Source organism: Haplochromis burtoni, unplaced genomic scaffold (genome assembly GCF_018398535.1).
Source record: "Haplochromis burtoni strain Fernald_Lab_line unplaced genomic scaffold, NCSU_Asbu1 Contig_9, whole genome shotgun sequence".
Lineage (NCBI taxonomy): Eukaryota > Metazoa > Chordata > Actinopteri > Cichliformes > Cichlidae > Haplochromis > Haplochromis burtoni.
The window spans coordinates 1,461,181-1,485,275 of NW_024582370.1; the positions used below are offsets into that span (position 1 = coordinate 1,461,181).

Below are 24,095 nucleotides of genomic sequence, written 5' to 3' on the forward strand. Positions count from 1 at the left end.
GTCGACACAGAAGTGAATAGAAAACAGGGTTGAGGGGAGAAGACACTAGTGGTCGAGTGTGCGTGCCTCCTTTCTCTCCATGCTAATTTTCTTGGCAGGCTCTTAAACAGAATTTTAATTTGCTCTGTGTTTATGATTCAGAACAAACGCTGCCATCTCAGAGGCCAATATAATCTAATTATTAACACAAATGCATGGACGTACATGCGCTGATGGGCACACACATGCACTAAGAAATGTATTTTGTATGTCTAATTAACTTGGCAAGCTTTCAGGACTAATTTTCCATTTCAAAATATGCTCTTTGTGAATAGAATAATACGAGCCTAAAGGAAAACCTTAAATATTTATACATACTTAATATGTGATGTATAGAGAACATCTAGAGTGTGCTATGGATGCTGAAAGTAGTTTCATGCTAATTTCTTGGCTGGAGCTGTGCCAGAAGGGTCAGAGCAGAGGGAAAATGAAAACACCTGAAGAACAAAATAATAATGATAACAAACATCTGATTTACTAAATTGTTTTTGTGCTGGTCAAACTTTAACAGCATGAAAAGCTCTGGATGCAATTAGAATATCGTGAAGCCCGCACCTAAAAGCAAACAAAACCAGAGGGGACGTTTACCTCGCTGGTATTTCTGTTCATCACGCCAGTACATTAACTATACCTGATGAGGGACTGTCAACTCCTGTTGCTGTTTTGCCAGCAAACCACCTCAGTGTTTAACATGAGGCATCAGATGTTGATGAGTCCAGATATCCCGTTCATTCCAAGAGAGGCTATGCACACAACACATACTGACAGTCACATTAGCCTGACTCTGGCTCTCACATGGAAGCAGTTTCTTAATATAGCTCTTTAAATTGTTAATTGATTAGTTTTGCAGCTATTTTCTTTACTCGTGATGTTACCAGCGCTGTAATTTTGACTGTTACCACTTTACCACCGTCATCATGTTTGCAGCCCTGCACGGTTGCTGAGGGCTTGACATACAGAAGGTGTCAGTTTCGGTATGCCTCACTGTATCAGAGTCAAAGCCGTCTCCTGCTGTGAAAACACAAACAAAGAATAACAGGGAGGAGACCGAGATGCAGCTGAGAACTGAGGATTCAGAGGAAGCTTGATGACTTATGACTACTTGTAGGTTGTAGAGATGAAGGTTACTGCTGGGGTTGGAGAGTACAGCCTGAAGACATCAAAACATGAATTAATTGCACAAAGTGTTGCTATAGAAACATAAGACCTATGATGAAATCTTGCATGTTTGCTGAGTTTTGGACTTTTGCCCAATTCTTTGGTTTGGTTGGTTGTTATTTACTTTAGTCTATCCATTAACAGGTCTATCAGTGCACACATGTTGTTAACCTCTTACTGAACTAGGGTCTCCTGGGGGTAGCAGCCAATCCCAACTGGCTCTGGGCAGTTGGGTTTACAAGGGGTGAGCCTTGCAATAGTGCTCTGATGATGGGGAAAAAAAGACAAATAGCGGTTGCAGCTTGCAGCCAGCAGCATTTCTAAGTGTAAGTACATCAAGGGTATTTTCCATCCTCCTTTTCCGATGAGCCTATGGCATTGATTAGAGGTTGCCTCATTCAAAGGATGAATCCATTGCCATGAGGTGCTAGGAGCAGCACTGTAGCAGTGACACAGCATAAATCAAATGTAAGTAGCCTAGATAGTGTTTTCAGTGTATATAATATAATATAAAAGTATAATATTACTACTTTGGGCTACTGGGCTACTGAATTTATCTTTTCTTATAGCCCTTGGTTGCTCATGATATTAGGTCTTGTCTCCGGTCTGTCATGTTTCTATGTATGTTTGTCCCCAAGTTCATGTGTCTTAGTCTGAGTCTGTGTGTGTTACTTCCTGTTTTATTTTCATAGTCCTCTGTCTCGGACGTGTTGTGTTTACCTTTTGTCTCTTTAGTCTGACATCCTAAAAAAGGTCAAACATGGTGGTGGTAATGTGATGCTCTGAAGTTCCTTTGATGCTTCAGGACCCGGATGACTCACTTATTATGTGATTTACTTTTGCACACAGGTTCAGGTAGGTTTTTCTTCCCTTAGTAAATGAAATAATAATTTATATAAAATCAGGAAGGGTGCAAATACTTTTTCACTACACTGCTCGTTTTCCTGTGGCTCTCTAGTTACAGCTCCAGCATTCACAAAATGTTGCCCAGTGCCAGCTGGGACCTTAAAAGTAGCAGATTCAGTCACCTAAATCATACAGTGTCATATAAAAGGGTAACCAGTGACTTTTTCTTTCTACTTCTTTACAAGTATTGTGTTAACATTTGACAGATCCTGAAACACAAGGGCTTGAACTGTTTAAATATTTACAGCGCTAACTAGAAAGATTTGTGTTTCCATTTTGACAGGTTCCTCATACTAGATGTGCACGTACATTTGTATCTGTGCTTGTGTATTTAACTCTGTTTGTGTGTGAGTGTCTGTGAGAGAGAAAGCGGGAGAGGTCCCCAGTGGCAGGAATGACATTTGAAAGAGGCACCCCACTGGGACCAAGACAGCTATCTCAGTACTTACACAGACACACACAGACACCCACACAGAGTGCCTGGTTGTTCTGAGTCGGGGCAATCTGTCCATCTGTTAGTCTGTCAGTTGCACGTCATCCTTAGTAAATGGGGTTAACAGCCACTGCTGTATTAAGAGAGGCAGGGATAACAAGTCCTCATGCCAAGGAGAAAAATACGGGTGGGGGTTTAGAGGGGGAGTGAAATGGCCACGAAGATGAAAAAGCAGGAGAGAGAGAGGACGCATTGTAGAAAGTGTAAAAAATTCTCTGATTTAGAGCCTGTGATTGAGGATAATAGTTTCCTACCCTGCTGAGTTTGCTGTGGTGAGCTACGAGCAAGAGGGAGCAGAGGAAAAATGGGACGCTGAAGTGGCTAAGAGAGGCTGAGAAAAGGAGGGGTCATTTGTGAAATAGCAGTAGGGCGAGGTAAAGCAGATGAAGCAAATGAGGAGGAGGAGAAGAAGGAGTAAAAGGCGGAGGGGTGTGTGAGAAAGAGATCGTGATGAAAGTAGGTGCCATTTTTGAAATAGAATGGGGAATTTTCAGTTCCAGTAAATACACACACATTATGGTGCACACACATATACACTAAAGACGGCAACATTTCCATTTACATGTTTTTATTTTAGCACTAAATGCACAACTGAGCACAGCTTCTACGTGGATGTGTATTTTGTGTGTGTATATTTAAACACATAAACTGCAGTGTGTCGTGTTCTGAGTCATTTAGATGAATGTTTATCAGAGTTTATTGGAGGCTGTGGCCCCCTGCCTGACTCAATATCTGCCAAACTGGTAATTATTAAAATCTTGGCATAACACAGCCTCAAACTGTTGACACCTTCAGTTGTATCACTGAGCTAAGGACCCCCACCCCACCCCCACCCACATATGGTTTTCCAGAGATGTTTCCACATGCGAGTACTAAATCCCTATGAAATCCAGTTCTATGAATTGTGCCCTCTTTTTATTTGAGAAAAAAAGTTCTCAACACTGTAAAGCCTGCAGGTGCAGCAAGCTAACCAAAAAGAGCAGTTCTGCCAACAACATATCCACCATCAACAGCAGCTGTGTGCACTGAAAGAAATTTAGGAAAATGCAATTTTCCTCTGTGTGTGTGGTCCTCCACAGAAGAGTCCCAAGCAAACACGGAGTGCATGCTTCCTGTCTTTGTCCACTTTACTTTTCAACACCCAAACCAAACACCCCACCAAGTTCAATATCACAGGCTACTGAAGGGAATTACCAAACCACAACGGCTAATTAAATGCACATTCTTTCTCTACTGCAAAGCAGACTGCTATGAAACAAATACATTCAACTACCTAAAACAATCCTTAAAAGTATTCAGCAGCATATGTTGATAGTCACTGTTAAATCCAGAATTTAATTTAAAGTCCTTCTTCTTGCATGTAAGGTTTTAAATAATCAGGCTCCATTCAATTCAATCCAATTCAGTTTTATTTATATAGCGCCAAATCACAACAACAGTTGCATCAAGGTGCTTTAGACCCTACAATAATACATACAGAGAAAAAAAACCCAACAATCATATGACCCCCTATGAGCAGCACTTTGGCAACAGTGGGAAGGAAAAACTCCCTTTTAACAGGAAGAAACCAGGCTCAGGGAGGGGCGGGGCCATCTGCTGTGATTGGTTGGGGTGAGAGAAGATAGGATAAAGACATGCTGTGGACGAAAGTGAGAGATTAATAACAAGTATGATTCAGTGCAGAGAGGTCTGTTAACACATAGTGAGTGAGAAAGGTGACTGAAGAAGAAATACTCAGTGCATCATGGGAATCCCGAGCAGCCTACACCCTTTTCAGTATAACTAAGGCAGGACTCAGGGTCACCTGACCCAGTCCTAACTATATGCTTCAGGAAAAAGGAACGTTTTAAGCCTAATCATAAAAGTAGAGCACTTCATTCTCAGATTGCTGGATTACTTGTGGTTCTTGGGGTATTTAAGAGTACAACTTTCCCTTTTGATGAAGCTACGAGTTCCAGTTGGATCAGTTGTCTAGGAGCCTCTCTTAGTTATGCTGCAATAGGCCTAGACTGCCAGGGGCTATTTTCTTCATCATTTTAACTCTCCCTGTGTTTATACACCACCTTGGATTCAATCAGTAGTTATTATTAATCTCTCGTTCTCTTCCACAAGTGCTTGCTCATAGGGGGTTGTATGATTGTTTCGGGTTTCTCTGAGGTGACAATTATTGTGATTTGTCGCTATTAACATAAATTTGAATTTAAATTGAACTGAATTGAAACAAAAAGTTTTAGTATAAGGTAAGGCCCCACCTTGGCTAGGGAAAATGCACATTCTCCAAGCAGTTGGCAAATGATTGATCCTCCTTGCAACTAGTCGCTTGAAGAATGCCACAGTTGCCCGAAGGCTGCAGGAAAGACAAAAACCCGTCTCCAAACACTTGCCCAGAACTCTCTGAGCAGCAGTGGAACTATGAAAAGTAAACACAAACCTAACATGGTGACTGTTTGCTTTTAAAGTAGATGTGGTGCCTTTTTAAAATGTTAGTTTCATCTTTTACTTGGAAGGGCAACATTATCATTCTTTCTCCAAGTTTCAGTTATGCTAAATAGACTCCAACTGAGCACTCAAAGTGCTTTTTATTACAATCCTCGTTTACTCACATATTCATGCAACAGGCTACTTCACCATGCAGACTGGAGTTGAGAATGATTGGACGACCCACTCTACCTCCCGAACTTGGTGGTTGGTAAGCGACTGTTTGCAGACGAGTCAGTACCTTCCAGGATTACTGCTTTTTCCTTGTGGCTTTTCTGTGGTTTAGCAATTGATCTCACAGCAACTGCCAGCAACCTCTAGCAATCACTCACCAGCTGTTCCTCTAAATGGCGGTTGGCAGATGGTCACCAATCAGTCTCAAGCCCTGTGTGACTGGGATCAAAATCCTATTTTAGGATTTCACAGTGCGAGATAAATAAAGACGAATGCTGCCCATGTTATTAAATATGAAATCAGGACTTACAATAAAGCATCCTCAAAATGATGTCAAATAAACAAGTTATTCCCAGAAGGTCTTTAACTTTTTTTCAGCAGTGTTACTACCACCGTTTCTGTTTAAACCACAAATAACTTCAATCAAAACAGTTCTAATAACCAAACTATTCGATCAGGGAGAGTCACTTCTTATGTTTTCACCTTTGACGCTTTCTGTGTGTTCAATAAATAATCAGTAATTTTAAAACTATAAAAACATTAATGAAAGCATGACTCAAATAAAGTAACACATAAAACACAGCAGTTTAGCTACAAGGCAAAGAATGAAGAAAATAAAGAAATGGCCTGCCAGAAAAAGAAAAAATCACTTCTGTCGTAGGTTTTACGTCAATCTTTATTTTACCATGTGTCTCAAATTATAATAATAACAAAATTAATTGAATTAATTAACATTAATATGTGTGTTCAAGACCCAGTGAACCTTTACATTCCTTCGGTAGAATCCACATCCCGACCTCCTTTTACTCCCCTCCTGCTGAGCTCTGTGTGTGGCTGCTCTTACTAATGCTGAGTCAATTACTACTGCAGGTGCCGAGCCTAAAAATGGGCCAAGGGTTGTGTGCGCCTGTGGGGGGTTCAGTTAAGGTGTTTACTCTGTATGTGTTCATTTTCCTTGGCTTTGTATCTGTCAAGCTTCTAAGAAGAAGAAAAAACAATTAGTTCTACAAGAAGGAGAAGGGAAAATGGAAAATAAGAGTTATTCAAAGAAAGCTCTAAAGCCCACATGCAATCTATACACACTCCATGTATTCTGAGTTAGGGGAAGAAACTGTTGTATAGGAAAGATAATGAAATGATTATGAACATTATGCAGTTGTTATAGGATATATAATGTAACATTTTAGGATGTATAATTATAAAATAGTTCATATTTGATGAGGAGAATGCACATCATCATGAAAGTCCATATAATTTGTGTTCTGGAGAACTTGACTGCATTGTGCAAATGTCTTTTGTCAACCCTCATTTCTTTATATTTTGCAAGGAAAATGGGAAACAGTCGAAGCGATTTAGTGAAATGTGCAAGCGTAAATGGAAATACAGCATTTTAAACTAAATAAAAAGAATCTCTAAAATGTTACTGCTCAAGACTGTTGCCCAGTACTGTGAAGAAAAGGTTTAAAGCAAACACACCATTAATTGTCTTACATGCAGTCTAACACAATCCAAAGTCGGTTGCTGATGAGGGGGTCATGTTATACCCAAAATACACCAAGACCCAGTGGGCTTATGCGCACACTGTGTGAGTCAACAGAGGGAAGGTCAAGCGAATTGTCCTTCGAGGTGCCTGAATGTCCATCTGTTACTCAGCATTCCAACCAGTAACTACAGTAGTTTAATATTTGACTTGAGACTGAATTATAATTAATTTCTACAGAAGAATTTTTTTTTTTTTTGAAAACTCTCCAAATGCATGCAGATATTTCTTCTATAGGAATCGAAATATCAGTGCAATCTGTTCGGTGGCTGGTTTTGCACATCAAAGTGTTGGACTGATGGACAGCCAGATGGACAGATCAGTCAACAATTATCTTTACCCTTTGGCCTAACTCCTAGTGCTACAAAAAGAGAAATCTGAAAGAAAGATGAGAGAGAGATGGGAGAGAGACAGAGTGCGCTTTTCACAGAGATATTAATTGGAATGGGCTTTGCAGGACTGCTGCTTTGTCTTTTTCTCATCAACAGAGCAAATTAAGAACTTTTCAAATATTTGTTAGCCTGCTTAACATATTCACTGGGTCGTTCACTGCAACTTGCCTCATTTTTAAATGCTCTTTAAACAAAGTCATTGTTTTCTGCTTTAGTTTTCATTGCCATGCAGTGCGCACCCTTTGTTGCACCCTGGGCTGACTCTTTGTAATGGAAATAACTGCAACTTCCAACAACTGTTTGAAAAGCCAAAACACACACACACACCGAAGCTCACAGCTGAAAGACTGAACATGTATGTGCATTTGCTGCACATCACGCACACGTGAAAAACAAAGTCGAACGCATCTGAACACATGAGCAGATTCACTGTAATTACATATTGTGTGTAAGCTGTCAAACATGCACACAAACAGTCGCACTGCATAGTTGCACACAGTGCTCCTGACAAGGCTTATTGTTTGTCCTTGACATTTTCATGTATTTGATGAAAGGCTGGTATGAAAGGGCCATGTGTTGGCATCACAAATCTTCAAATGTGGAGCGATTTCTTTGTTCCCTCTCTCTTAGCTGACTCAAGGGACTTCTGTGCTCGGGGTTGACTTGTTAATTAACCACACGGCTGACTGATTCAAATGTGTGTATAGAAATTTGCACACAAAGTGGTAGTTACAGGAGATGTGAAGGGATTCTCCAAATGTACCCTTCATTAGTACTGCAGCAAACTGGAAGTGCAACCAAACAGTATATGGAGAAACACTCATTATTATTCCTTCCTAAATTACTATTTTAATAGATAGATAGATGGATAGAGAGATGGTCATAAATCTAAGCATAAACTCCATATTTTATGGCTCATCTTTAAATATGTTTTGCTTAATTTTTAAATGGATGCACGGATCAAATACTTAACTTGTCCTACAAGGTCAGAGATCCAAGAAGGTATTCTCAGTGCTGGTATTTTTTTAATATCTTGTAATGGTCTGTGTTTGTCTGGGTCAGAGAATGATGTCCTTGTTCCCCAACATAGTTTACAAAGAGGTCATTAAGGGGAAGGGCAGACCAATTGTGATGGCCAGTTGTATTTCCTTGTCTTTTTCTGTGGTTGCTTATGCGTTAAAGTTAGCAAACATAAAGCAAAATCTTTGTTTTTCATTCTCAGTGCATGTGAAGGCGGGGACGTGTGAGGTGATTGCTGCCCATCGCTGCTGCAACAAGAACAAGATCGAGGAGAGATCTCAGACTGTCAAATGTTCCTGCTTCCCTGGACAGGTCGCCGGCACTACTCGGGCCATGCCGTCCTGCGTCGACGGTAGGTGTCACTTTATTGGTGTTTGGGTATCTTTTGCGTGCGCTTGCGTAGTGCCGCTGCCTGATGTGCACCTGTTTTGAATGTTGGCTAAAATGCCTTAGTATGGATTTGAACTCATCATATGTTTTCTTTGTCATGCATCTCAGGCAGAGCACTAAAGTTCAGATTGCTTTAATCGACTCTGAAAGAAAAAAGTGAACACTGCATTAGCAGATGAGCACATTTATGAAGATGAGTGCTGACAGTCAGGCCACACGGAGGAGCAGTCAGTATCAGGAGGAGAGATGCTAGAGTTAGCAAGAGGTTATTTGAAAGAGACTTTGTTCAATGCAGGTGCTACATATGACCAAGCCCCCTGTGTGCTGCAGTAAACTGAAAAATCTAAGAATTGATACACAACCAGGTAAACCCTGATTTACGGGCCAAGGCATAGAAGCCATCAGTATTCTCTTGGCAGCGTTTCTGTGTACTGGTAGCCAGAATACTGACTAGAAATGCATGGAAGCAAAGTGAAGCCTTTCTCCCACTGCCCGTTTTCTGTGCTGTTTCAGCAGACTAATTTATTACATACACTGCCTCTGTCTGTTATATTTTTGTGATGAATTCAGAAACATTCTGAATATGATGGATTGCGTGGGGTTATATTCTGAACACAATCAATTCAAAAGTAATTAAATGTTTGCTTCTCAGGTAAACCTTAAAGGTGCAAGAAACAAAAATCTGAACTATTCCAGACAGAAAAGGGAACGTCTTCATCGCAGTAAATAAAAAATGGAATCTTGTGTTGTTCCACAACTATACTACAGCGCCATGGTCCTGAATTATTGTCTATTAATGTAATGTTGATACTGAATGTACCAGACATATATTAAACTGCTTTCATTCAACCTATTTATGCATGCATTATTTGCATTATTTATGTATGCACTCACACCAATCAACTAAAGTTTGGACAAATATTAGGGTTTTATCACAGAAAGAACTTCAAGCTCGAGCTTTCCCTCACTTTAAGTGCTCCTGCTGCACAAACCCCAGTCTTGGTGTGAGATATGAGCATACATATTCGGCACATCCACAATCAAACCCAACCACCTCCTGCTGACTCCGATATATTTCATAAATGTGCTGCTTAATTTCCAAAGGTAATCCAGCAAGTGATTATCTTGCAGCTAAATTTAACAATTTAACTGTGAAGAAACTTAATTTGTAGGAGATGGGGTTGGACAAATTCTAAAATGGATTATAATGAAGCAGCTCAGGAAAAATGCACCATGAAGAGGAAATCTTGTGTTTTTGTTATTACACCGAATTTATCAGTAGTCAGCGTTATGTAAACATCAGAGGACTCCCAACAAGAATCTTGATAGCAAAAGATATTAATCTGCAGGAAGTATTATCTTTACAAAGCTCTTTTGTTCACTGCAAATGAGAAGTTGATTTTTTAGACCCAAATGTATTTGGGCATTTTACCCATAAATGAGATTAGTGTTTAGTGATGAACATTCGAAGCTATAAAATATTCCCGTATGCCTGGAAACCCGTCATCCACTAATGCCTCTGTGTTTACAACATCAGTATCCAGCAGGCCCTCCAGCCTCGCAGAGTGGCACTTGATGAAATAACTGACCCAGTCTCCATTTCTCAGTTGTTTCTGGGTTTCGGGTGAGCGCTCAAACATGATGAAAGATTCACTTACAATACAACATGGCACAGTAAGATGAAGGGCTGGAATGGTGGAGTACATCTTACTTACTTATGGCACCACAGATATACAGTACCGTGAAAAAACTATTTACCCCTATCCTTTCTTATTTTATTTTATTTTATTTTATTTTATTTTATTTTTTTGCATATTTATCACACTTAATTGTTTCAGATCATCAAACAAATTTGAATATTAAACCTGAACCTGAGTAAATACAAAGCACCGTTTTTAATCTTTGAGTTTAAGGGAAAAAGCTATCCAAACCCTATGTGAAAAAGTCATTACACCCTAAACCTGACAACTAGTTGTGCTTCACTTGGCAGAAAGAACTGAAACCTGTTTGGGATCAACAGCAATAAGGAACTGTGGCCCACTCTTCTTTGCAGAATTTTTGCAGAAAAACCTTCATTTTGTTTTTATTACTGAATTGTTCAAAGGTAGACTTGCTGTGTGTGTCTGGATCGTTGTCTTGCTCCATAAACCAAGTGAGTTTGAGCTTCAGGGCATGAAATGATGGATGGGCAGGATTTTTGGTAGAGAGCAGAACTCCACTGTACGTACACCCAGGTCCTGAATCAGCCAAACGGCATTAGACCATCACACTACCACCGCCGTGTTTGACTGTTGGTATGATGTTCTTTTTATGAAATGCTGGGTTTCTTTTCATTTTTAATGATCAGAATGTTTTGTAGCAAATGTGAGATAAGCTTTTGTGTTGTTCTGGATCAGCAGATTTTTGCTTCCATGGTTGCCAGTTTCTCCCAGTCTCTTTCCTATTGTTGAGTCATGGACACTGACCTGAACTGCGGTAAATGAGCCCTGCAGTTCTTTAGATTCTGTTCTGATTTCTTTTGTGACCTCCTAGATCAGTTCCCAGCAGGCTCTTGGATTTTTTTTTGGGAGGCTAGACCCTCTTGAGAAGATTCACCACTGTTTCAAGTTTTCTCCATTTGTGGATAATGAGTCTCGTTTGCTGGAGTCACAAAGCCTTAAAAATGGTTTTGTAACTCTTTTTAGACTGATACTTGTGTGTCAGCTGTTTCATTAGTTTGTGGCACATTGTGTTTCTTTTTGAGCTCTTCTGTTTCACTTTGTCAAACTGGTTCTATTCTTTCAAAAGGCCCGGCATAGTCAACGGCAAAAAACAGTTAATTCATGATTTAACAACAGGAAGGTTTGGCCGATAAATTCAATCATGAAAAACTGGATTTTGTATTTAATTGAGTTATTTTTGTCCTGCTAAACAAAATACTCATGCTAACTCTCAGAGTTCTTTAACAATGATGACAGTCTTTAGAGTCTTTAGAGTGACAGTTAAAGAAAAAGGATTCATGACAACAGCTTTTATGTATTCACACATCCAGTCAGTCAGCTGTTTTTTCCTTTGACATTTAATCATGTTTTGTTTCTGATATGTGTTATATTTTCTGATGGTGTTTCATTATTTGTTTTTAACCTGAAGAATCTCAACAATCTCAGCTGGTTGTGGCTAATTAAATTCACATGATTCCTTTGCCCATGAAACCCATGCCTCGGGTAACTATCAGCATTTTAAAAATCTTTTTTCTATTGCTAAAAGTTTTATTTCACATTAGCCTGAAGGTTAATGGGATCAGTTGTCGTTAACAGCATCTCACTAATTATGTCGTGAGTTTTTATTTGTTCAAAACTGTGTAAAATGTTGAAGAACATGCTGCACTTGCAAAATCGGTTTTAAAGTGGGCGACCGTGGCTCAGGGGGTTGGGAATCGCATCTGTAACCGGAAGGTTGCCGGTTCGATCCCTGGGCTCTCTGTCCTGGTCGTTGTGTCCTTGGGCAAGACACTTTACCCTACTGGTGTTGGCCAGAGGGGCCGATGGCGCGATATGGCAGCCTCGCTTCTGTCAGTCTGCCCCAGGGCAGCTGTGGCTACAACTGTAGCTGCCTCCACCAGTGTGTGAATGAATAGTGGCATTGTAAAGTGCTTTGGATGCCTTGAAAAGCGCTATATAAATCCAATCCAGTATTAAAGAACGATGGTGATGTTGTCTTGCATAACATCACCAAATCATTAGCCCCTCCAGGAAAATGAATTATTTCCTAATTACTGTTAAACAGAGGAAGACATTTTTAACACAGCTTTTCCAAACATCTTAGTTTGTATTTTGGATCCAGGCGTTATTTCACTTTGCACACAGAAACAAATTTATTTCCCAAAAGCCAAAAACTACCAGGGTCAGAATTATTAGCACATCATTTATGTATCCTTTTTTATAAAGAACAGCCTGCTGTCGCTTGCTGTTGCAGTTTTCAGAAAGTCTTACATACATCTCCTGAGCAATCCCAGCCAATTCTTCTCTGCAAATCTCTCAAGCTCCTCCAGATTTGATCTTTGGTGGTCTGGCATGGACCCTGATGTTCAGTTCACCGCACAGATTTTCAGTGGGATCAGTCAGAGCTTTGTGCAGGTAGTTCTTTAGCAGAAGCGACTTGTGTTTTGGGTCAATGTCATATTGGAAGAAAGAGCGATTGTTTGAAGTTTTCTTTCAAAATATTCACATCTCTTGTTTTCTTCCTGATTCCATCCACCTCTATGAGATTCCAAACACACTGAAACAGTACCGCAGCATAATACTCCCACCACCGTGTTTCACTGTAGTCAGAGAGCTCTAGTTTCATGTCATCTGATCAAAGTACATGTCCAGTATGCATAATCTTTCTCCAAGTTGTCCTTAGTATACTTCAGTGTGGCGTGAAGGTGTCTCTTCTACAGAAGTGGAAATTTTATTGGTCTGCAGCCTCACACTCCATTCCTGTGCAGAGTGATTGTCTTCTTTGAGACTCATATTCCTAATTAAGTCATTCACGAGTGTCTTGGCAGTTTTTCTGGTGCCTTCCGATGTCTCTCACTAGTTTTCTTTCCAGACTGTGTGAAATCTTTCACTTCTTACCTCTGCCAGGCTTGTTCTGTGCTGTGTGCCTCTCTTTGAATTTCTTGATGATACTTCCGAATCCAGTTCTTGACACTTGGAAACACTGTAATAGATTTATATATCCATCTCCTGCTTTGTGAACACCAACAATTATTTTTCTAAGTCTAAACTGATTTATTTAGTTATTGCCATGATGCCTTATCAAGTGACAGCTCTGGCTGAAGTTCTTAAATAGAACATGATCTTCAATTTTAACTTGACTTTACAAGCTTTGAGCATCACAAAGTTAAAGCACATCATTGTACAGCAGGGGTTTGTGCTGTGGCTCAATAAAAACGTCAGTTTTTCAGGGTGGTAATAATATCGACCCTGGTCTTTTTTGCTTTTTCTGCAATACTTCAGAGCAACCTTGCACACCTTTGCAAACCCTGTAAATTCTATAGTTGCTATTTTTAGAGGGTTTTTTTTAATGGTTATTTATTCTAAATGCTATAGTGTTTAGAAATTATATAGTGAAAATCCCTTGCTCTTGGAAAAAAAACAACTTTAATTTTGTAGGGTGGCTAATAGATCTGTCCTCATTTGTATATCTAGTAAATGTGAGGATCTGTGTGGTCAACCACATGACAGATGAACTTTAAAAAAACAGAAAACAGCCTTTGATGCCGCCTGATTCTGGTTGAGTGAACAAAGAATGTTCTACTACATAAGAGATGTTTTAACAGCGATGCTCTGAGGCTCACAATGGTCTGCAGCTTGCTTTGTTTTCAGATTCATGAATCATTTATTGTTGGTGTGTTGAGGCAAAATGCAGCAAAGTGCAATAGAGGCAGACTTTTCAAATTAATTAATAATGACCAGTGTTGGGCAATTTACTTTGAAAAAGTAGTTAATTATAGTTACTAGTTACTTCTTCAAAAAAGTAACTGAGTTAGTAACTGAGTTACAAGATTCTAAAAGTAATTAATTACTTGAAAAGTAACTATTGCGTTACTTTAAAAAAAAAGTTTAACCCTCTGGGGTCCAGGGTATAATCGGCCATTTTTAACTACTTTTGATGTTTCCTCCACATCTCACCTTTAAAAACTGTTTACTTGTTTGGTCTCATCCTTTTCAGCACAACCTCACGTGTCTGAATCTACAGTCATGTTTTCATTTTTTACAGACTGTATTAACACAATTGATCTAAAATCAGACAAAAACCATAAAATCCGAGGAGAAAAAGTGATATTTTTACTGTAACAACCACAAACATGTTTAATGAATCATATTTCATAACTTCAAATGCAAATATAAATTGTCAATTTTAAAATCCTATGCACAAGTTTTGCAAACAACAAAGTTATTTGCATCCATTTACCTTTTACCTTGATTTTTTAAATAACCATTTCAAACTATTCACAGAACAATCAGCTGTTCTTCAATAAGATGCCACAAATTATTTGTGCCACTGCAAAAACATCATTTCTGTCCACTATAAAGGAAACATCACAGCCTGATACCTGCAGGTCTGACAGCAGCAGGTGTGTCACTGCTGTTTCTACCTGGAGACAGCAGTCGCCTCAACACAAAACTATCCACAACACTACACACTAACTACACAAGACAGCACATTAACTACACACTGCAAACACGCTAAACGTCACAAATCTCTCACATCTCAAAACTCTCTCTCTCTTTTTCTGCTGTCTCTCGCTCTCTCTCTCTCGCCCTCACTCCTAAAACGTCCTCTGTTTTTTGTTTTGTTTTTTGCTCATAAGCAGAGAGGTCTCGCTGCGCTGTCCTTAGACAGTAAACGTGACGACACTGTTGAGGAATAAACACAGCATATATCTTGTTTATCATGACTGGTTTTACTGGCCTATCAACACAATTTATAAACTGGTATATATCACCTTGTTGCTTTGTGTTTAAGTGGTCATGTGATTGGCTTACCACGACTACTTTATTCTTCCTCAGCCAAACAGCAGCACTCATATCATTGTTTTGCCCCCTTAGCTCCAGGTGTTGTGCCAAAAAGTGATTGCTGCCTGGGGGAGCGCAGCTGCTAAACGCTGTAGCGCCCAGAGTACTTACAGCTCCTTCCGTTAGGGCTGTGCGATATGACCAAAATCTCATATCCCGATATAAAACATCTAAATATAAACATACTTAATAAATATAATAATAAATATACTTTATTCTTCCTCAGTCAAACAGCAGCACTCATGTGATTGAGCAGAGTGAAGCTGACCCCCCCACCCACTTGAAACGTTTGCCCCCTGAGCTCCAGGTGTTGTGCTAGACAGTGATGGTGATCACCGTCCGCGGGAGCGCGCAGCTGCTTAAAGCTGTAGCGTCCAGATTACTTACAGCTACTTCCGTGCAGCTGATATAAGGTGCTGTGAGCTGAACACAGCTTCAACCATCTGTTTGTTGAAAAATAGTAACGGACCGCGTTTCCTTGTTAGTAACTGTTAGTAACTGTAATGGCGTTGTAACGATAGGAATAGTAATTAGTTAGATTACTCGCCATTACTAACGGCGTTACTTACTTCCCATCACTGATAATGACATACATGAATTGAGTAATTTAAACATCCACACCAGTTTTTCAGTGAACTGGGACGATGTGGTCGCAAAAAGCATCTAGATCTGAGTCGAGCGATGAGAGGCCTTTGCAGAATTAATAAATGAAACAAGCTGAAATATAATTTTATATTTTCCATATCATGTTTTCCACATTGGTTTTTGTTTGTTGAGGTTTGACTGGCGCTCTTTTGATTGCATAATCTCGCTGTGGCTTGTTCTGTATGGTGCTTCAATGGGCGCTGATTTGAGAATTAGTGCTTTCAACTGTTTATCTCAAAGCACCAAAGTCGTGTTATTATAACTGTACCGGATTGAAACCCACATTTATTTTCTGGAGGCTCTTTGTTCATGTGAAATTTTGGTGTCAAAATTCACACACGCACACAAGTCTTAGAAACACATGAAAGGACATGATTGCACTTGCATCTTCATCAAAGTTAAAATTAACTCTGTCTCTTCTTCTTGTAGCCTCCATTGTAGCTCAGAAGTGGTGGTGTCAGATGCAGCCATGCATGGAAGGTGAGGAGTGCAAGGTGCTCCCAGATCTGACAGGATGGAGCTGCAGCACAGGCAACAAAGTCAAGACCACAAAGGTTTGTGTGCACACTTTACGCGTCCTCTCTCCCTGCCGTGCCATCCATTCAACACATACATGCATGCACACACCTAGCCAGACCAACCACAGAGTGATCCATTTTCACCTCTATCACGTTAGACTATATCCTTCTCTTCTCCCTGCTTTTCTCTCTTATTTGTCTCCGTCCCGTCTTCTTTCTCCTTTCACCCAATATCACTTTTTTTTTTTTACCCAGTTTCTCTCTCTTTACTTTTCCTCTGGACTCATCTTGGCTCCAACATCAAACATTCTCTGAAGAAAAATAAGGCCAACAAGAACAAGGCAAATAAAACACACACGCACCCTGAATATGAATATCACAATTCCCTTCACTCTCACTTGCCCTGCTTCCCTGCGTCTGACTGGCATGCCATCTGACTCGATGCAAAAAGAACTCGCCACATTTGATACACTGGAGTGGTAAATGCCCTGGAAAAAATTTTTCATGCTCTCATTCTTCCACAGCACGGTTTGTGCAGTGTGTGCATGTGCACATTCTTTCCCCCCTGTTAAGTTTCATGTACTGGCAGTCTGTCTGTGTCTTTGTGTGCGTGTGAAAAGGTGTGAATGCACGCTATATATCTTCCTGCTCAGCCTACGTCTGCACCTGTTGGCTTCTCTTCAGTGGCTTGACCTGAGCAGGCTCTTAGCTGTCTGTCAGAGGAGAAAAATTTGTGCGAGACTCACCTCTTGTCACTGTACGCCTCTGTTTCTAACCTCCATCCTTCTCTCTGCCTTCTCACCTTCCATTATTCATGGCTCGGTGCAGACCTTTGTTTTCTGCCTAAATAATTGATTGAAGGCGTGGTCAGAGAGGAGAGATGCGTGCATCTCCGTGGTTGAGGGAAAAAAGTGAGTGGTGAGAAGCGCTTGAGGCACACATGTTCTTCTCACGCCTTCCCAGACAGTGAATAGTGATGATTAAGAATTCTTTTGGCACTGCTTCCTCTGCTCACCTCTCACCTAGCTAAGTGGCTCGTGCCCCCTGAAGACCTTTTTTCCCCTTAACAGCCCCTCCTTACTTTTACCTTTTTTCCCTGATATCATTTTCAGTTCTTATCTTAAGCACAGATTTGTGTTGTACTGCTCTTATAAGTGTAACTGATGTTTCCTCGCTCAGTTATGTCAGACAATGTGACAAATAGAAAGAAGAGTCGTCTGGTTTGATTGGATAAAGCAGCACATGAGGTTTGATGCTATTTGAAGACAGTTAGATGTGTGAATGTGTGAGTGTTGCTGACCAATCCAGCTCCAAAGTGGACATTTATAATTAAAGTAAACCAGTTTCAGGCAGGCACTGCTTCATCAGTGACTCTGTTGTAGTTTTAAGGAGCACAAATATTTGCTGTCTCTTGCATTCAGGTCTTTGATCAATGATCTATGTGTGTGTGTGTGCATCTGCACTATTTGAGAGCGTTAGCTGATGTGTTCGCTTGATGATGAAGAGTGATTTTTTTCTCCTCTCGTGTCGTACGCTGAGGTCAAGATTCGCAGGCATCCAGATCAATAGCATCGAACGTTCTCTTATGGTCCCATTAAGACCTGCTCGTAAATTGAAATTGACGATAGAGTGTGTATGAGAGAGAGAGAGAGAGAGGCAGGGGGATATGGAGAAAGGAAAAAAGAGGCAGGAGGAGATGGATGAAAGAGAAAAAAATCAGTGGAGAGTGAAAAGAAAGGCAGAGGTGATGGGTAGATAAACGAATAACGAAAACACTTGGGGAAAAAAAACAAGCATAACGGTCAGCAGACAGCAGAAGGTAAGAACACACAACAGGATTTGGCACTCTCTGTCATTCCTCCTACCTGGAGACAGGGGGAAGGAGGAGCGAAGGAGGGAAGAGGGAGGAGAGGAGGAGGGGTGAGAAGACAGCTAGATCAATGCCAAATAATATCATATGTATGAATACATGGGCATGGCTCAGTCTCCAAGCTGCAGAGCTGCCGTAGAATGCAAGGAAGGTGTGTTCATCTTTGTGTAACTGCTCGTGCAATCGTGAACAAACAAGGACAACAATTTAGCAGTGAGTATAGGGTTTACCTACCTATATACTGCAGTGAGTGTACATCATACCGAGTAGATGTGGTGTTCTTTAAAAAAGACATTCAGTCACTTTAAACTTTGATAAGCGACCAAGTGTGGCAGTCAAGATGTCACAAAACAAAACTGAAACATAAACATTAGTAATGGTACGTTAACTGTCTGCAAGCTAACTAAAGCTTGCATGCTAACTTATATTTAAGCAAGGGCAGTATTTACTTTTTTTTTGTATATATTTGTTTTCTTTTCTTTGTTATTTTTAAAAGGTTATTCAGGAAGTTTGCAGTGAAGCAAAAATCAGATGTTTACTCTGATTACACGAACATTATGTGGGAGTAGGTGATTGATAATAGGTATTGATTTGTAAATAATTGGACATGGATAACTTGAACTTATTATATAAAAGTATATTGTGCAGGATAAATCTGACTCACTAGGCAGCTCATTCTCTTGACAATACTTTATTTAAAGATATAACACATCTTGGGGGTCAACTTGGAAGAAAGGCAGATTTGAAATGTAAAAGTGAGATCAGAGGTCAAATGTAAAATTATATTTGGATGCATCTGTAATGTAATACAATGAACAAAGGCAGAAGAATTTTAATCACAGTTTTAAAAATAAAATATATTTTATGAAAGTTTGACCTTATGCGACCTTGAGTTAGAGGCAGAGTAATGTGATATTTATAAACCCCGTATTTCATTTCCTGCATATGTTGTCAGTGCAACAAGCATATTTTTTAGTAGCTCTGTATAACAATATTACGAACAAGATATTTACCATAAAAGAAAGTTGTAGAAAAGTAATAGTTTAAATATTTATATAATAGCTTCTAGGTTATACGGCTTTCGTCAGTTTTTGACCTATAAATCATTGAGCTGACCTTGAAGACCTTGGTCGATGTAAGCCGAATTTAAATTGATTGTTAACATGACCTCACTCTACACCCCTACAAAGTTTTATTAGATTTCATTCAAAACTTTTCAGACAATTGTGTTTGCAGACAGAATGGCACCCACACAGTACACACACAAACACACAAATATAACCTTCTTGACGGAGGTAATTAATCCAGCAGCCAGCGATTTAATATGGTTATTTGTGTTTAAAAATAATAACCTTAGAAATGAAAGAAGACTTTTACCTTGTAATATAATTCAGAAAATGTAAGCTTTTGCTTTTCTGTCTGTCCCAAGTGTGGGTGACACTGCCTTGTAACACCCGTCTGTTGGTTTTGTTATGTACAAGGAGACATTAATGAAAGAAAAACCAGAATATTTTAATTAAATTTGTTTCAGTTTGATTTGAAGTTGATTTTGTTCAATTCGCACACAAACTAAATCACATGTTACACAGCTTCTGTGACTTGGTGTCAAATGTAAATAAATGTACCGCTGAAGGAGACATCTGCCTTGTGGCCATGCGACTAGGATAGGCAGCTAAATCTTTGGACTAAGTACAAAAAAGGCACTCGTGGGTCTAAAAAGGCTTGTAGAAATGACACCCTAGCACTTCTTGTGTGCTTTCTAAATTGAGATCTAACGATCTAAATCCGCCCTTTAATTGGGCACAGAAACTGCAACCTACAGGCATATTTGAACAGGCAACTGGATGAACACCTAAAGGGACTTTGACTTTGCACCTTCAAGTATAGCAGGCAGAGAGATGCCGCGGTGTGCGTGCATAGCGAACTGGCGTGACAACAAACGCCTGCAGACTCTTTGATCCGGCACAGGAGTAGACGCCTGAAGGCAATGGGAGCAAACCCAGGAAGGGTGGCCTGGAGCCATCAAGAGTAGATGCAGTAGTTTCAATTGCCAGCTTGGAAGAAACACTGCTCTGAGCTCTCTTAGTGATGGCTGGTATTCGCACTTTGTTAGCTGGGACCCAGGTCAGACAAAAGAGTGTCTGCCCCATGAGGAAATAACAGAGAGACAGCATGTGTTGGGGCTAAGAGGGGAAACCACTGGGAAACTCAATAGGAGGGAAAGGCATGCAGGAAAACAGAAGAACCGTCTTGGAGAGGCTGGTCTATTATATGCCCGGCACTGGCAGTTATACAGCAGTTTGTGCCTGTTTGATCACTGGCTGGTAGAAAATGTCTTCTAATAGCTTGAAATAAACCAAAAGTGAGCGTATGAGCAAAGAAAAAGCGAAGATGGATCGCCGAGATAAGGAGGCCATGTGATTAGTGCAGCCGTCTCGACAAATAGACGAAATGACATGGCAGAGGGCCAAGTGCTGAGAGTGCGGCAGTGTGGGCTGCCTGCCACGATTCAAGCTTGTCTTGTTTACGTTCCAGAAGAGACAGAAACCGTGTTGGTCATGTTTTCCACCAATAAGAGACTCTTCCTGTATTTTTCCACATAGAAGCCAGCACTGCATTATTTAAAGCCTTTCACTGACGTGTAAAACCAGCGCTGGCTCTGTTCTCTGTTCTCTTTGCTGTTTCAGGCTGTTTTCAAACTTTTTGGGTTCTGTTAAAATGGTGACCTTTGACTCACTTCTTCCCTTTCTTTTACAGGTGACCCGATAGTCCCGCCCATCTCTAGAGGAGCGTTAGAGAACGGCGGTGGAAGTACTTACACAGCACAACGGACTTATAAAATCGTAAGGAAATGGACTCTGATGGACATCAGTGAGGAACCAGTGATTTTTCCTGTGGACATTCAAAAAACGATGACTGACGACGCAGGACTGCTCGCCATCTTAAGCAGAGCTGAGTGTCCTCGGGCCTTCACTGCAAAAGACTCAGTCACCCACAATTCTTTACTGCTTCTGAAAACAAAGTGAACTCCAACCTAAATGGCACTTGATTAGATGATGAAAAAAACATCTTTACAACAAACTATATTCTTTATCTCTCTTCTATGGCTAAGTTGTGTTCCATATGCATACTGGGAATTGCAGAAACTTGACTCTAGACAGCTATTCTGTATTACAAAACTAGCTAAAAAGAGGGAGTGGATCCAGAATGCTTGCCTCATGTAGTCTGGATGACACATTTAAATTTAACTGTGCCACACATGACACATTTAATGCTGTCAAAATGTTTCTGAAACTGAACCTCTTCTTTATTCAGATTTCACCTCCATACGAATATTTTACCTTAAATAGTTTGTTGCTTACCACACATGCCATTTTTTAAAATGCAGAGACAGTTTGTCAGTCTTCTCTTTGCTTTTGTTTTTTGACAAAGGACAAAATCCTTTCAGGGGTGAGGTTAGACTAATACCAAGTAGATGTTACGGTATATTGAAAAATGTAAACGTGTTTAAACAAAAAAAAAAAAAAAAGCAGTCCATGGAATCAAAGGGGCTAAAAATAAATCGATGCTCTAATGGTTTTAATATCTGTGTTTTTAAACGCCTGTTAACCGCTATTGAGTACATGTGTCAGTATTATATTAAATGAATAAAACCTTTCAAAAGAAAAGAGAAATCTCAGTCGTTTGCTTCAGCCCTCAGGGGGAAGATTATTCAAGTGCTTCTTGTCAGGACCCTCACAATACAGCTCACAATACCAAAGCTCTGAATTGTTTCTCAATGGATGCGCGGACCTGCTAGCAGTGCTGATAACATCAGCATGAAGTTAGCTCCCCCTGAAACCCTGAAATAACAGGAAACGCAAAACAGTGGTTTTGTAACTGCTGGTGTTAATTGTGTTGGCTTGAAGAGATATCATCAGTAACTGGTAATTACTTTGCTGTTCACATAATGCATTAATTTTCATCGTGTTTATTTCCTGGAGCAAACAAACAGCTTCTTATATTAACAATTGTTTTGTCAAAACGAAAAAAGAAAAGAGGAGCAACAAATACAGAACTGCTCCTCTCCGCAGGCGTCATCTGTGATCTGTAACTGACAACTTATTCATCAGGTCTACACAAAATTCATCTCTGTATTTAGCTGTGTTTTTACCGCAGAAATTTTAGGCAGGCGAGGAATGAAAAAGGATATTTGTATGCAGCGCATATGAGCCCGGACTGCAAAAAACAAACTGTGCTCATAAACAAAATTCAGTGCTGAGATTTTGTGGCTCTGTTATTTGGCATTTTGTGAAATTCAATCAACAGGTGAGTATTGGCAGTGATATTATTCTATGAACATTATCTTGATACAGCTGAGTGCAACTCAAACAATAGCATAACTTGGCTGTTCTGCTGTATTTTCCATTTTGGCAGTGAAAGCACATCCTAGCCCAAATACCCAGTTCATGATTGTATAATTTCTCTTCTATCTACAAACCTACCATTCTGATACATCAGAAGCACGAGACATTATGCAATTAAAAAAAGAAATGTTAATGCCCGAAACAGAGACTTGGATTTATGCAAGTACAACATTAAATTTATTGGAATCTGGTTAAATAATATTTACTTGAATCACATCCATTCAGTTTTTACACACCACGTTTCCTTAATGATTACGATTTTTGAATAAATAAACTGATTTTATAAGCTTCAGTAACATTTTACTTAAAATTATTGCCTCATGTTTACTGATTATATATGAGGTACTGTGCAAATCTCTTAAGCCACCATTCAATGTCAACAGGAGCTTGAGCATGACATTCTTGAGCAGTAGTTTTCCACAATCTTTGGACACCTTGTTGCAAAAATACATAATTAGCTCATATTTCTGTAGTTGAATCAATGAAAAACATCAAATATGACACAGTTTGACACAACTATCGCACCGAAACGTGTAATAGTCATGCCAATCCACCGTCCATGCAGAATAACAGCAGGGAGATATTTTATTTCAAGTCAACATGAAAATAATCACATTATTAACACAATTACATGTAAATACATATTCGCGACATAGCTTCATTGATTAAGGACCCTGGAGTGTACTTCATCCCCCTGTTGGTAATGTAATTTCTGCATGTACGTCCATTTTATGTTTGGCCAAAGAAGGGTGGGCTGGCATGTCTATTACACCTTTTGCCAAGATATCAGGTTGTATGACAGCACAGAACCATTCATAAAAGTCTCCTATATGTTCAAGACCTGGATTTGCACATCCTCCTGACTTCTCCAAGTTGGTCACAGCTCAATAAATAAATATATCAGGACATGTTTCCTGATATCAGTGCACAGAGAACCGATGCAACTATTAGGACATATCAACACTTTCCAATCACAATGGATTGCCGACCAGATGATTACAGTAACAAGTGTACATACTTGGTCAAATTCACTGTGTGCTGTATATGTGTGGGTGTATTTTCTGTCATTATTTTACTGTTGTATTATCTTATAACAAAAATTACTCATAGGAAAACAAGAAATTCTACTGTCACAACTTTTTAAAGTATTATATTAAGATGATGGTCATATAAGTTTGTAGAACAATTTTAAAAAAGTAGAGTACGCTGTGAGAGGATAGAAGTGTGTGTCCTGCAAGCATGCAAGTCGATGCTGATGTTAAACAGAGCTGAGCGTCTGCTCCAAACCTGATGACTGCAGTGAAACAAAGAAGCTCAGTCCAGGAAAGTTGCAAAGAAATATTTTTGGAGGTTGAGGATATGTACTGTGTTTTCTTTTTGTGACAAACACACACACAAACACTCATATATATATATATATATACACACAATCTGTGCTGTGCTGCATTAAAGCAGCCGTTCTCTAAAACTCTTTCCTGATTTGGCTAATCTCCCAGTGGATCCTCTCAGGGGCCACGGCCT

The 24,095-nt window shown here is 39.7% G+C and overlaps 1 protein-coding gene across 1 annotated transcript in view; it reads left to right on the top strand.

Moving 5' to 3' along the window:
• The window catches only part of LOC102301975 (chemokine-like protein TAFA-2), a 93,478-nt gene extending 71,642 nt beyond the window's left edge, over nucleotides 1-21,836 (top strand). Inside the window, exons 3-5 of the mRNA XM_005914704.2 lie at nucleotides 8,403-8,552; nucleotides 16,210-16,334; nucleotides 20,926-21,836. Coding sequence (XP_005914766.1) covers nucleotides 8,403-8,552; nucleotides 16,210-16,334; nucleotides 20,926-20,937 — 287 coding nt within the window. The 3' untranslated portion in view covers nucleotides 20,938-21,836. The remainder of the gene's footprint in view (nucleotides 1-8,402; nucleotides 8,553-16,209; nucleotides 16,335-20,925) is intronic.
• The last annotated feature ends 2,259 nt before the right edge of the window (nucleotides 21,837-24,095 follow it).